This window comes from Poecilia formosa, unplaced genomic scaffold (genome assembly GCF_000485575.1).
Source record: "Poecilia formosa unplaced genomic scaffold, Poecilia_formosa-5.1.2 Scaffold436, whole genome shotgun sequence".
Taxonomy (NCBI): Eukaryota; Metazoa; Chordata; class Actinopteri; order Cyprinodontiformes; family Poeciliidae; genus Poecilia; species Poecilia formosa.
The window spans coordinates 159,466-174,582 of NW_006800375.1; the positions used below are offsets into that span (position 1 = coordinate 159,466).

Genomic DNA, 15,117 nt, shown 5'->3' on the forward strand with positions numbered 1-15,117 from the left:
CACACACACACACACACACACACACACACCAATTTTCCCGAAAATGTCAGTTCAGTTTGGTGGATTTCTGTTTCATTTTCCTACCAAGAGCCTGGAAGGTCACACAATTTCTCTTTTTCTTTTCTTTTTGAAAATCATGTTCACTGGATTTTAGTTCAAAATGTTTAACATATCAACCATTATGTTACAATGGACATAATACAAGAGACATGGCTTAGAGAAAAAGTTATTTCAATCCCAGCTTTATTCAAATCCTGGTCAGGTTCCTTTTTACAAGAAGAGAAGTGTTCTCATGTGTGTATGGTTGTCTGTTTCTGGGATGGACTGCTGACCCAGCCAGAGTCCTCTCTACCATTAACCCATAGGCTGCCAGAGTGAAACACGTGTGCTGTTGAAAGTACAGGTGAAAATGTTAACTTTTTACAGGAACTGTGGTGACATCTGGTGGTGTAATTTCAGGCTGCAACCACCTTTACAGAGAGGTATTGGGGCCATATAGTTTTTTTTTTAAGAAAAAAAAACTGAAGAATTATTTTGAAACTGAAAAATGTTTGAAGCTGAAAATAATGTGAATATGAAAAGTAGTTAAAATTTTTGTTTCTGTTTCACATATTTTTTTTTGTTTTTTCAATAAACTTCATGGGACCAAATTAGCTACATACAAATGTAGTAAATTTAGTTCTATACAAAACCCACCCTGACATATTTGGAAAATGTGCCTTTTGTTCATCCTCACCGTCTCACTGTGGTGGAATGCCGAGTGGACGTTTTAAAAAAGGAGCGGATGTTGAATGCAGCATCCAGCAAGGTGTGTGGCGTCTCTAGGCAACCATGACAACAGCGACTGCGTGCAGCAGCGAGCGCGAGAGGGGGTATGGTACCTGTGTGGTTGCCTTAATATTTTTTATGTTTTGCTTTGTTCATTATTGTTTTAATTTACATTTAGTGTGACAGATGTGTCTATCGAAAATATATGAAAATGCGAAACAAAAACATGGGATAGTAGATAGCGCTGGCAGCGCGCGCATGCTCAGTAGTAGATCTCCTTCATTGTGCCCTGTCTTCAGAAAAAGCAACGCTTAGCTAGGCTAGCTGTCAATCCACTCAGCAGCATCACGCCAAGGTCCTCTGTAGGCTTTGTGGATAAGGTTGCTAATAGCTCTGCTGGACAGGTGAGGAGCCTTTGACAATACGAATGAACCTCAAACACACCGCAGGGCTTTTAGGGGGCGTGCGTCAGTATCAACTATCGCGTTTGTTTCCAGCCTTAGCTGCATTTCTTCCGAGCGCGTTGTAGCGCAGTAGCTAACGGTGTCCCTTATGTAATGATGCTGAGCCATGAAAAGCACAGCGTAATCCCTGGAGGAAGGCTTTTCCACGTTTTTAGGGCAAACATTTGGAAAGGCGGCGTTATCTTGGCCTTTATCAGCTGAGTGGGGGTTTAACTGGGTTTAGGGTGGGACCAACAAAACAGTCTCCTCATTCAGGCTGGCCTGAGCAGCAAGCAGCTCCCTTACTGGCCCATCTGCTGCCCTTTGTCCCCCTGCAGAGATGCTACAACTATCTGTTGATAATAGAGGAGGTTCCAACCTCTTCTACATCCCAGGTGGTATTAATGAAGGTTAACCCCTCTGAATGAAGCACGGGACCCCCACAGTTCCCAGGCTCTCAGGAATATTATGGAATTAGACCTGGAACTTATTCCAGGTTTGAATAAGTTCGGTGAAAGGGGAAAAAAAGTGTTTACAGTTCCATATCCTATTGTCTAGAAATTATATTCTCCATTGATCAACTTCTTATCTCTCTATATACTTAATTCATTCTTCCTTCCACTAATTAGCCCCAGATTCATCCTTCCTTCTGTCCATTTACCCTTATCCTTCTTTGTGTTTATTCTTTCCTTGCTTCCATCCACCATCCATCATTCTGTCATCATCCTTATCCTCCCTTCCTTGCTTCTTTTTTCCCTTCTTTCCATCCCTCTCTTTCCTTCCATCCATCTGTTTTATCTAACCATCTGTTTGCTCTCTATCCATGAAACTAAAAGTACACTTTGGTGTCTTTAAAGGTTTATAGTTCCAAGATAACAAAATCTGAACACCTTTAAAACCCACTTGCATTAGCAAATTAACTAATTCCAAATTTGCTTGCAACGTACAGCAATAGAATAAATTTTTATGAAAGTCAAAGGCAATAAAAGAAGAACATGTTTACAATTTTACCTTTTGTCTTATTTTGGGATGAGGAGGCTGTAATTAAACCATGAAAATATCAGTCTATTATCTAAATATTTTAGCTTTAGCCACTTATAATTTTTGTAGCTGTGGTTTAAACAGTTTTTCTACTTTTGTCTTTGTCAGAAAAAATGGATAATCCTCCTACATACACGGACCTTGGCAAGGCCGCCAAGGACATCTTCAGCAAGGGCTATGGTGAGTAATCCTTTAACCACAGGGAAATATTATTCCCTGCTGGGAATTTCTGGAGAGCAACCTTTTTTGTTTTTTCGCTGAGTCGTAGTACAGACTAGAAAAATTGCTGTTCCTTGTGAATGCTAATCTGCTGAATGAACGTAGCAGAAGACGCTAAAGAGAGAATTCCATTGAGTAACACGGAGTGCATCATCTCGAAGAGACTCGTCTCATTTAAACGCGGTTACCAGTATCCAAATAAATTCTTGAACTGTGAGGACCGGGACCCTTTGATCTAAAAATCTGACTGGACTCATGTCTTTGCACGATACCATTTAGGAGAGGGAGCCATTCAAAAATGACCCAACAAAAATATTTTCTACGGACGCCAGTGGAGGAAGGGAGATGACATAACAGCGCTCAACTAGTGTTTCAAAGAAAACCATAAAGTCTACGACAACGACACTTATATTTCCTAAAATCAGACGCACATGGCTACGTTATGACGCGTACATTATTTCTGTAGAGAGAAATTTGTACAAACAGGAGCATTTTGTTTGTGAAAAATCCATGAAGTTTGGAAACACGTTAGTTACTAGAGTGGCAGAATTCCGTCATATTTAGTGTGTTGACTTTTTCACAGTCAGGAAGTGAGTACTTAAAACGGATTTGTTCACTTAAGTCAATTTATTGTTGGTACTAGTGTTCAGAGTGTCCATCCTTACAAAGTCTTAAATTCATGCATCTAAAATTCATTTTAGATACATTTTGACTGAATCCATATTAATGTACCGTTTAAGACATTTGGCACTAAATGTCTTAAATTCATCTGAAAAAATGCAAGTTAGCCTTAAGTATGTTAATCTTAAATGTTTTTGTGGCAGAACTATTTAATCTCGTAATTTTTCTTGCTGCACTTTTCTGTCAGGCGGGGTCCTGTGGTGCTGCAGGGGTTAAGCACAACCCACATAAGGAGGTCTTAGTCCTCGACACGGCCGTCGCAGGTTCGATTCCCGGCCTGGTGACCTTTGCCGCATGTCTTCCCTCTCTCTCTGTGTACCTACTTCCTGTCTTATCACTTTCAAATAAAGGCCACTAGAGCCAAAAAATACCCCATAAAAAATAATAAATAAATATAAAAAGTACTTTTCTGTCAGGCAAACGTTTCAGTTGCTTCCGTTCCGTTTTGTGACTTGAGATGGTTGAGGCTACTGCTAATTAGCTGCTAATATACCTTTGCTATATACCAATATATCAATACACTGTTACATGCATTCTGTGCAAAAAAACTCGGCACTACCAGAATAAATAAGACATGCCATTGTCTTTTGTACATTTCTGTCCTGATGCAGGTCTTAAATTTCGTTCACACTCGTCTTAAAAAGTATTAAAATTGAGTTGGTGAAACCTACAGAAACCCTGGTGTTGGTGAAGCTTCTCAGTGACATTCGATTGGCTAATACCTGCAGTGGAGTCCTCCTGCTCACTGTGCGTGTGTTTTGAACCCAACAGGTTTTGGGGCTGTGAAGATAGATCTGAAGACCAGGTCTCAGAGTGACGTGGTGAGAACTCCTTTTCTTTGCTCCATTTCTCCTTTCTCATCCTGCTGCTCTCCAGCCGTCCGATCACCACCGCTCAGACACCTGCAGAGTTGCTGTTGCACATCTTCCGCTTCACGCTCCTTTAAGCACCAGTAATCGCTGTAAATCTGAGCTTTAAGGTTTCCCAGGATGCCGAGCGCCGCTGGCGTTCCAGCTGCTTTGCTTTACCTGACCTCACCCGCAGAGAAACTCGACGGTCCGTGATTGGTCGTGTGTCTCTCTGCCTTTCCTTTCCTAACCGCCGCTCTGTCTCCATGCTGCCGCCCCGGACTGCTCATACTCTAACGTAGATGGTAAGATGGACGTCCCGAACCTAACCGACCGCTCTGGCGGCCCACTCCCCATCTCCCCCACCGTGTCGCGCAGAGCTCCATTCACCCCATCCTTTGCTTTTACTGTCCGTTTCATATTTTCTTTTACGTTTCTTTTTGTCTGTAATGTTCAAATTTGTTTCTGTCAGTTGTGGTCTCAGAGCATAATATGAAGAATAGAGGAGCATTTTATCCTTCCTTACATATAGAGTTCGAAGGGAAACCTCTAGACGTCTAAAATATTCCTACTAACAAGTTTCTTAAAGGGGCAGTATTCTGAAAAATCAACTTTTTTGCACTTTACATCGTGTAAAGTGCAAAAACTTACCTGAAGTGTTGTTTTGATTATTTCACGCATGTTTGGCAAATTCTTTAATCTCCGTGGCAACCATTCAGTTGTGCAAAACGCCTGGGTGGACCTAGCCCCGCCTTCAAAGACAGAACTGCCGTTCCCAAGCTTCCACGCTTGAAAACTTGGTGTGACTCCCCCACTCAGCTCCTTCAGACCAGCCAGCAGCAATTAGCAAACACCTGGTGGAACTGAGCATCAGCTGAGCTCATTACAGGAGCTACTTCTCAGAGCAACACTGGTAAACACGTTAAAAGGTTAACAGAGGAGCCATGTTGTGACGACCTCCTGAAGGCAGAGTTTCAGAAAGAGCAGGGATTTCTTAAAGAGACAGTCAATTTTTGATTATATTTGATATGTAGCGGAACTTAACATAGTTACTTGCTTATGCTATAAAATGACTCTGTGTGTTTCTGCTTCTTTCATCTTCTCCAAGTTAAAAAATGTCAACTCAGACAAGCCTTCAGGTTCCAGTGTCTTGTTATCTTTTATTTCTCCATCAAATCTGTTCCATAACAAATCCTGGTGAAATCATGGAAACATGTTCATAGCTCAGTCTGTAGTGATATACGGGTTCAGGGAGTTGCAGACGTGTTCATCTACTTCCTGATGGCCGTCCTTGATTGTGTCATGATGCAATCTGTGTGTTTATTTGCAAGTGAAGCAGTGAAAGGGGATTCAGTCCCAAGAGAAAAACAGCAGGAAGAGGCTTTAGAAAGTTCACCACTGAAATGGCTGGTCTGGACTAACATTAGGCTTTTTTTGCTCTAAAACCGTCGAGTTTGGCTGAATAAAACCAGTTCTGTAAAAAAAACAGTGGACAAAATCCTAATGTAAAACCTGCATGTTGTGTTTGTCTGATATTCAAATTAGTTTGATGATCTGAAACATTTAAGTGTGACAAAAAGTAAAGACAGAAAGTAGAACTTTGATTTTTTTTTTTCTTTCTTGTTTACCTTTTTACTTTTTTCCACCCTCAATGATAAACAAGTTTGTTTTTGGCGTTTATCTGAGGTGTTTTATTTTATTTGGTTCCTGTATGGTTACATAGAATCAAACATATTTATTTGTCTGTCTTCAGTCAGAGGCTTCCTCAAATTTGCTGTAATTTAGACTGCTACAGGAGACCCTTTCTGCCCACATTAGCCTCTCCAACTCGTATTACTTAAGGTTTTGGAAAACATTCAGTAATGTGAGATACATCATTTAATTGAGATCAAAATTAATTAATACACATTTTATGTCACGAGAAAATAATTATTGTGGAGAACTAAAATTCTTAATTTTAAACACCTTTATAATCTTAAACAGCTTTAGGAAAATTCCATGCAGACAGGTATGCAATGTGTGTAGTTACATATTTCTGCCACTGGAAGGCAGTGTTAGCAAGTTCTTTAAGTTGTCTCCATGTAATTTGTGGAAACTTGAGAAAAACAAAGGTTTTCTAGTTTTTGCTGTTGTTGTTTTTGTTTTTGTTTTTGTTTGTTTTTCCTCATCTTATTTGCTTTCTACTTTTACCAAACAGTGTGTGAAGACCCGCTCAGGGTTTTTATGAGAAACATAATTTGAGTTGAAAATGATAATCTGTGGGATACCCTAAAAACCTTTTGACATGTCCGTCTCAACAAGGAAGAAACCTAATACGAGATAAGCATCAGTGTTTGTATTGTTTTGACTTTGGTTTCGGCAGGAAAGCAGAACCAGTTTTGTCAAAATGCTGCAAAGTTCACTGAAACAAACTTTCAGTAAAGTTTACATTAGAAAAACGCATGACCCAGACCCAGCGGTTTAAGACATATTATGCATATTCAGATAACAGTAGTAATATATGATGAATGGACAAATACTGTTGAGGAAATGTTTAAAAAAATCTATAATTTAATCTGAATTAATGCTTTCATAAGAAAAAAAAAGCCACAACCTAGTTAACAATTAAAATGTGGAAAAATGTATATTTTAAATTCTTTGACTGAATCTTTTCTGTCAATGGGAGAAAAAATGGTTTTATTACTATTTTATTACCATTTTTCAATCATTCTTGTTTTGTTTGCACCTAACGTTTCTGTCTGCATATGTTAACTCTAGCTTTATTACATCAACATATGTTGTCAATATGGTGGTAGTATAAAAGATATATTTAAAAAAAATTTTTTACTTTTCTTGATTTTATCCACACTTTGTGTCAGTTTTCTGTCTGTTTCTTGTACATGCTTTGTTACTGGCGCCTCCTTGCATGAAATCAGAAATATCTACATGTGCAGGTGTTACTATAATGATTCAAGTGCATGTTGTGGAAAAAGAAAGGACAACTTCCTTTTAATACTATAGTTCTGTGTATCAGGACATGTTAAAAATGATGTTGGCATGTGAAATATTAGTGTTGGTGACTGGAAAGAAAAAAAGACTGAACAATAGTGGTTTGCTTGCAAACGTCAAGAGAAAGACTCTCCTCTCTGCAAAGCAGCACGAGTTAGGGGTAGAAAGTTGATGATGAGCAGTGGACCTGTAGGAACAAGGTTCAGCTGCGTCAGAACGACTGGAAAATAGATCCGTAAAACCACAAACCTTAATGAGCTGTAGAAATGTGAGCTGATAAAGTGAGACAACAAGTTATTGCTGCTGAATACGGCTCTGTGAGCTATTAGTGAGAAAAATTGGTAACACTTTATTTGACAGGGTGTGCATAAGACTCACATTACATATGTCATATATATCATAAACTTCATTGTCATCACCTGTGATGAAGATGGGGGCGTTTTCTTGAATGTTTACGACTGCTGTCATGAAGTATCATTTGGTAAATAATGACACTTTTAATGCAAGTTTTAATGCAACTTTGCATTCAAAATGTTATTATTTACTGAATGGCACTTAATGACAGCAGTCGTAAACATTCATGAAAACGCCTTCATCTTCATGACAGGAGTCATGTTTATGACACTGTCATGTCAGTCTTATGCACACCCCGTCAAATAAAGTGTTACCCAAAAATCAGGTCCAGACACATAAAACCCTGGAATTGAAACATAATTTGTCCTTTCTTTTTTCCCTCCACTAACGTTTTTTTGTTGTTGTTCCTGGTCTGGTTCAGTTATGGTTGTGGGTTTTTTTTTTTTAACCTCTAATAATACCAGTTGAGGCGCTCCGCCAGGCTGTTACCTCGTCCCCCTTCTTCTCGCTGTGCAGGAGTTTCACACTACAGGCTTCAGTAACATGGACACAGGGAAGGCTACCGGCAACCTGGAGACCACGTACAAGGTTAAGGATCATAACGTGACCCTCAGCCAGAAGTGGAACACAGACAACATATTGACTAATGAGTTGACTGTGGAGGACAAGGTGTGTGTGTTTTTGTTGTTTATTTAGTTCCTCCCCACCCCAAGTCATTGTTAAATGTTGCAAATGTTCTATCAGTTTAAATGTGCTGACACTAAGCTTTCCTCTTCAGCTTGCTAAAGGACTGAAGATTGGCATGGAAACTTCATTTGTACCAAACACAGGGTGAGGCCGCTTTTGTTTGTCTCTGACTTTAGACCATGCCAACCTGTAGGTCAGGTGCAGTCCAAGAAGGTTCTGATATTGTGTTTATTCACCTTCAGACATCTGAATACATTTGACAAAATTGATTGTCACAGATTTTTTTTCTTTTGTAACAATACAAGAAAAAGTCATATTACCCAAATAAAGTAATAATAATAGAAGAGTAAAGTAGCAATAATTTGGGAATGACGATGTGATGATACCAAAAAAAAGATGCAATAAGACGAAAATTGTCATAATATTATGAGAAAACAGTTGTAATAATCATTACGGCGTTGAAGTTGTCATTTTTTTGAGAAGAAAAAACTTAAACTGAGGAATGTTGAGCATCTTGTGGAGTTATACTTTATCAGTTTTACAAATAAAACTGATAAAGTATGAAGTACTTACTCTTCACACATCTGCATCAAATTATTATCAGTAGCAGGACTCGATTTAGCAAATGTCTGTCTATTCCTCTTTATTCCGCTGTTACGACTTTATTATTGTATTTTAAAAAAGCAGTCCTTAGCCTGACCCAGTTGCTCCGTTGTAATTGCCAGATTTTTCTGTAAGCTATTAGAAAATGCAACAAAGTTGTTTTTCAAAAGCAGCCTGTTGCGTGTTCGTTAACAAATGTTGCTTCAACAGGAAGACGTACGAGTGAAACCACACATTTACATATACACTTATCAAAAGACACAATCTTTGTCTCAGTCGGCATTACATCAGATGAAGCTTTTCCTGTTTTAGGTCAGTTAGGATTAGTAAAATTATTTCTGTTTGCTAAATGAACTCAAAGTTAGAGTTTACATATACAAAAACAATCACGTTTTAACAATTTGGGAAAGCGTCAACATTTAGACTTAGACTTTGTAATGGAGGAACACATCTTTATGCATTGCCTCCTTGTGAGACATCATGGAGAAACCAAAAGAACCCAACCAAGATACCAGGAAGACAAATGTGGAGCGCCGCAAGTCTGGTCGGTTCATCCAGATGAGAGATGGGACGTTTTCCCAGTAATATGAGTTCTGTTCTCATGTGGGCTGGACAGCCGTTAGAACTTGGTGACCATCAACATCAGCCAGGAAGTTAAAGCTTGGAAACATATTGGTCCTCCGTACTGGACATGTACGTTCCGTATGGGGAAAAAAGATGTGCAGAATCTGGCCGACACAATTTTTACAGCGTTAATACTCTGGATCGTTCCCGCTTGGTTGCAACATAGCGACACCTGAGAGCATGGAGGTGCTTATGGTCAGAATCATGAAGTTCTCTGTCTTTTTGAACCTCCACCAAGAGGAGCTCTTGCTTGTCCACCATGTTTTTCCAAACTGAACTGTCTCCATAGTTGCAAAATTTCAGAGATGCGCTTTGTGGAAAATTTGTTCTGTGCAAAGTTGTTGTAGCAAGTTGGCGGATGTGTCACGCATAAAGAATACAACCAAAGTGATCGCGAAGAAAACAAAGTCGATGTTTTGTTGTTGACGTCACAAAACCTTGATCTTAGACCCACAGAAAATGAGTGGGAAGAGTGGAAAAGGTGTGTGTGGGTAAGGCATCCTCAGAAAACCTGCTAAGCCTGTTGGTAGGGGTGCTAGATCAGTCCAGCAGCGGGCCTGCTGTGCTTTTGTGTTAAGAAATGTTAAGTTACAAAAATTCGCAGGTGTATGAGAAGGCATCATAATGTGGAAGTAATAGTAACATGAGGCCAATGCTCAGGTTCAGGAATGGCACTTCCAGTTCAACATGTCAACTAAAAACCTAGCTACATCTGTCTTTACTGTCATTGGTGTACAAGAACCCTGTTCAAAATAAACATGGTACGCTGATGGGGAGAGGAGGGGGGCAAGTAAAGCCTGGTGGCCCGCCAGGCTGATAATTCACTGGGAGAAACCCTGAACCTACAAAGCTGTCTCAATTCGGTCATCCTGTCTTTAGGAATGGATCAGAATTCCAGGAAACTATTATTAGAAGTTTGTGGAGGAAGATCTGAAACATTTCAAGCTGAATTAGCAATTCTACCAAATATGTGGGAATTTTTTTGTAAACTTCTGATGGGAAGAAACCAAAGAAATTCTGTCATTGTTTTGGCATTTAGAAATAAAATTCATGTTTGTCATCCCAATAATCTACAAAATGTAAAAGTTTAAACTGATCCAATGTCTGACATTGAGAAAAAAAAAACCCGTTGTGCATCTTTTTATACAGTAAGATTGTAAATATATGGTTTTAATGCAGTTCTGTAATGAAGAGTAAGAGTAGTTGCTGCTTGACTTTATAGCAAGAAAACTGGCAAGCTGAAGACGGGCTACAAGTGCCACAATATGAACCTGGCCTGCGACTTGGACCTCGCGGGCCCCATCGTCCATGGCTCTGTTGTGTTGGGCTACGAAGGCTTGCTGGGCGGCTACCAGACGCTCTACGACGCCACCAAATCCAAACCGAGCCACCACAACTTTGCCGTGGGATTCAACGCTGCGGACCTTCAGGTGCACGCCTGCGTGTGAGTATTTGGTTCGAGTTCACTGGGTCTGGGCCTCGGCGACACGTCTCCCAACGCTTTCTTCCTTCTTCTCTCTCAGTAACGAAGGCAGCGAGTTCAGCGGCTCAATCTACCATAGGGTGGACGACAAGCTGGACATGGCGGTCACCCTGGCCTGGACTGCTGGCAGCAACAACACCCGCTTCGGCATCGCAGGCAAATACATGCTGGACAAGGACACCGCTCTGTCTGTGAGTGCTCTGGTTTCTCTCTGGCGAAGGCTTTCAACCTCTTGTCGTTGTTTGTTTTTGGTTCACAGCTTATTATGTTTCCACACTCAGGCCAAAGTGAACAATGCCAGCCTGATTGGACTCGGCTACACCCAGGGCCTTCGACAAGGTAGGCTCCGGCTCAGAACCGGGCGGCTCCGGCTCAGAACCGGGCGGCTCCGGCTCAGAACCGGGCAGCTCCGGCTCAGAACCGGGCAGCTCTGACCAGCCCAGGAATTTTGGTTGACATGTTCAGGTTGTGTAGAAACAAGTTTTGTAACCGTGGGTGTAAAGTCTATTTCAGTTTTCATCTACTGACAGAATTGCTCACACCCCTTGATCTTTTTCTTATTTTGTCACATTAAAACCACAAAATTTAATTAACTTAGTGTTTTGCAGCCTGTAACAGGTTCTAGTCCAGTACTGCAGTGTATTTAGTTCCACTCGTCTTCATCTCAGTGAACCGATTTCCTTCATTTTGGGTGATATGCGATCGGCCGATTCTCACGATCTTATCTGGGCGAAGATTTGAACATTTTTCCTCTGCCAAGAGAGAGGGGACTGACTGCAGTGACAAAAGAAAGTGTATTACTTCTGGAGCTGAAACGATTAATCGTGATGAATCGATTATTCAATTAGTTGCCAACCAATTTACAAATCGATTATACAGACTCAAATAAAGGCAATTTGCTGAAAAACAACAACACATTTAGAGTAAGTAATTAAGCCAAAGCTGTACAAAATAAATATACATTTTGCACTTGAATAAAATAATCTTCCCTGTTTTACCCAAAATGCCTCAAGTTGCAGTCATAGCTTCACCTGGCTCACATTCATGAATGTCAGGCTGTTGCAATTTAATGTTCTTGTGTCCAATAAAATGTTCCTTATTTTAAAAAGTAAATTAATTAATTGATATTTGCATCTTTTACTGTATTTCTAATAGTCTATAAAAAGGTTTAAGTGGTAAAATGAAAAATCTGTGAAAGCTGCCAAATTTTCAGAACAATCAATGAAATAGTTGATGTCTAAAATAGCAGCAAGTTTCATGTTTTTCAGTAAAATAAGAGGTGAATTGTGACGTTATAACACTCGAGTTGTTATTACATATATTGAAAAAGTGTTATCGATCAAAAAGGTCAGGCTGAAAACTTCACAAGTTTAATGGGATTCAAAAATCCAAATATATAAACAGAAGTGAGGAAAAGATGGAATATCAATTCACCTTAGAGACATTAAGAACAGGAAGTGATGAAAATAAATCTTGTGTAACATTTTGGCTGCAGAGTTGACATTGTGAAGTGAAGTGGTGCAAAGCGATGCTTGTTTAAATCAACTATTTTGCTTCTTGTTTGCCCAATCTTCTGCAACAAGTTTAGCGTCTATTTCACGTAATTGGCTGAAAAAAAAAAATCAACAAAAATAAAGCATTGAAAATGCAAAGTTTTAAGTTCTAAGTGTCTTCACAGTCGTACTGGATTCTTTTCATATTTGCTCTACTCGGTTAAAAAGTGGAAAAAGTGCTGAAACTGAACAGCACGAGTTTAAAAATACATCTGGATTCATGAGTTTAACAAGTCCATATGTTCAATGATTGGAAAATGATATTTCTAAGCTTTTCTGTTTGTGTGTAGCTGCAGCTACTGCCGCTTCATGCCTTCATTTTTAAAAACACATGAGCTTTAACTTGTGCTGGACGCTGCTGGAGACCTGTGGCTGTGGTGTGTCTGCAGGCGTGAAGCTCACCCTCTCTGCCCTCATCGACGGGAAGAACTTCAACGCAGGTGGACACAAGCTGGGGTTGGGCTTCGAGCTGGACGTGTAACGAGAACTCCACACCTGTACCGGACAGCACCACCTTTCATGTAGCTCCTCTCCTCTGGACTCTCCTCACCTTTACCCTCCTCCCTCCACCCCCCAGTCCCCCCCCCACACACACACACACTCCCTGCACTCCTTTCTGACACTAAAAGTCAAGTCTGGAGTCGGGGGAGGGGAAGTGTCGGCCCTGAAATTTGGCGGTGCGCGGTTGCGAAGGAGTTCCTGATGTTCTGGCTGAAGTCACACCATTTTATTTCGCTGTAGGTCTTGAAAGACGTAACCGATGGTGTAAAAGTGTGTAACTCATTCCAGCAGTCTTTACCTAAAAGCATGAAAGAATGAAAACATGGTTGCACAGGCTGGCTGATGTTTCTTTGCTTGGTTAAAAAGGTGCAGTGTGTCTGCTTTTTTTTTTTTTTAATAAGTTCAAACACTTTTTAATTTTTTCTCATGCCTGTTTTTATTTGGTTTAAACTGAAATCCTTCTCGGTCATGAGAACCTTTTACGTCTGCGTGGCCGCTCTGTCTGACAGGTGAAATCAATGTGGTGGAATCTTCTGGTATCTTCCCGTAGTTTAGTTTTGCATTTCTACAGCGTTGCTTTCATCTGTCTCGGCTCAACGGCCACAAAGATAGCGAGGATGTTTTGCATCGAGGCGCAGCTGGTTCCTCGAGCGATCTCTGGTCCGTAACAGCTGCTTGTCCTCACTGGTTCATCGCCACACCGTTAAAACCCCTTCAACCCCCTGAGCCTCCTAAACCCCTGAGCCCCTCCCTCAGCTTTACTGTTTCTACAGTCACATCACACATCTAAGATGTCTTATTTACTTTAGCCTTCAGATTGTTGTCATTTGTTTTTTAGACACAGTACCTCATTTTTTCCAATGTAAATTGAAGAATTCTAATAAAAAAACTGGAAACATGTCTTGATTGTTTTTTTTCCTGTACATTTCATGTCAGGATCACTGATCCACTTTTTTCACTTCTGATTCAGACTTGGACTAGGCTATTCTAAGACATGGATATATAGTACATGGATGTACTGTAGCTAATGTAGCTAAAGTTAGTCTACGTTTACTAACTAGAGGATTTAATGGAAATTGATCACTTTGGATTTTATGCATGGCTGCACAGTGGTGCAGTTGGTAGAGCTGTTGCCTTGCAGCAAGAAGGTTCTAGGTTCAATTCCCGGCCCTGGTCTTTCTGCATGGAGTTTGCATGTTCTCCCTGCGCATGCGTGGGTTTTCTCTGGCTACTCCGGTTTCCTCCCACAGTACAAAAACATGATTGTCAGGTTAATTGGCCCCTCCAAATTGCTCCTAGGTGTGTGTGTGTGTGCATGGTTGTGTGTCTCTGTGTTGCAACCTGTCCAGGGTGACCCCGCCTCTCACCCAGAATGTTAGCTGGAGATAGGCACCAGCACCTCCTGACCCCACTAAGGGACAAGGGTGTAAAGAAAATGGATGGATGGATTTTATGTAGGGATATCAGAGTAAATGGTGCTGAATATTTACAGTCTTTTGTTTGAAAAGTATCAATCCTTTTCCTTCCACATCACAACGTCGCACTCTGTTGTGTAAGTAAAATCCCAAGGAAGTGAACTGACAAGTAACAAAAGATGACAAAAATACATCTATTCTATAAGGGTGCGAATATTTTTGGAAAGCCTTCCAAAAGGCTTTCCAGCCAAGATGGTTGTAGTAAAAAGGGCTAATATATCAAAGAGAAGCTATTAGACTCTACAAAGAGTTGGGCAGAGTTGAAACACTGCAACATTAAAGAAACCACAACATAATCACAAATGGAGTCAAATGCTGCCAAGCGGCTACAGACCAATGAAAATGATTCAACAGCTGGAAGGATGCAAAAAATATTAGCGGTTAGAAAGAAAACATGCACATGTTGGTGCTAATGCTAACTGGGCTAAATGGGCCATAACAGGCCATCAGGCCCGTTTTGTTATGTGGAGGGTTGCGTTTCTGTTTTTAACTGGTCCAGGCCTCAGTGTTTTTGTAACCTCGCCTAAATGCTGCAACACTTACTGTAGAAGCACCGCCTTCCTTTCTTTTTTTCCAGTGGCCTTAATCCTCTTCTGTAAAATTCACAATAAATACAACTGTGGATATATCCATTTTAAAGGGGCAATGTTATTTAAAAAGTATCTAACTTTTTAAAGCTTCCATCAGGTGATAATGTTATTCCCACATCAAAAACATACCTGGAGCGTTGCCTTGATTCTTTCATGGATGTTTGAGAAATCCATGAATCTCCTGTGGCAACCATTCAACTGTGCAAAACGCCTGGGTGGGCCTATCTCCGCCTCCCCCACTCAGCTCCTTCAGACTAGC

At 40.5% G+C, this 15,117-nt stretch overlaps 1 protein-coding gene across 4 annotated transcripts in view; it reads left to right on the top strand.

The window, feature by feature from the left end:
• The first annotated feature begins 816 nt into the window (after nt 1-816).
• Nucleotides 817-15,117, top strand: part of LOC103155566 (voltage-dependent anion-selective channel protein 3) — a 28,796-nt gene continuing 14,495 nt past the window's right edge. Inside the window, exons 1-10 of one of the 4 annotated variants that reach the window (XR_001659492.1) lie at nt 817-872; nt 2,362-2,432; nt 3,924-3,973; nt 4,303-4,305; nt 7,859-8,011; nt 8,121-8,173; nt 10,479-10,700; nt 10,780-10,930; nt 11,021-11,078; nt 12,682-12,868. Coding sequence is in view for 3 of the 4 variants with exons in the window: in XM_016663662.1 (XP_016519148.1) it covers nt 832-872; nt 2,362-2,432; nt 3,924-3,973; nt 4,303-4,305; nt 7,859-8,011; nt 8,121-8,173; nt 10,479-10,700; nt 10,780-10,930; nt 11,021-11,078; nt 12,682-12,773 (894 nt within the window). In the remaining variant the exon portion in view is untranslated. Of the gene's footprint in view, nt 873-1,036; nt 1,173-2,361; nt 2,433-3,923; nt 3,974-4,302; nt 4,306-7,858; nt 8,012-8,120; nt 8,174-10,478; nt 10,701-10,779; nt 10,931-11,020; nt 11,079-12,681; nt 13,694-15,117 lie in introns of those variants that run through there. The other 3 variants (XM_016663662.1, XM_007577286.2, XM_016663663.1) reach the window with 3 other exon arrangements.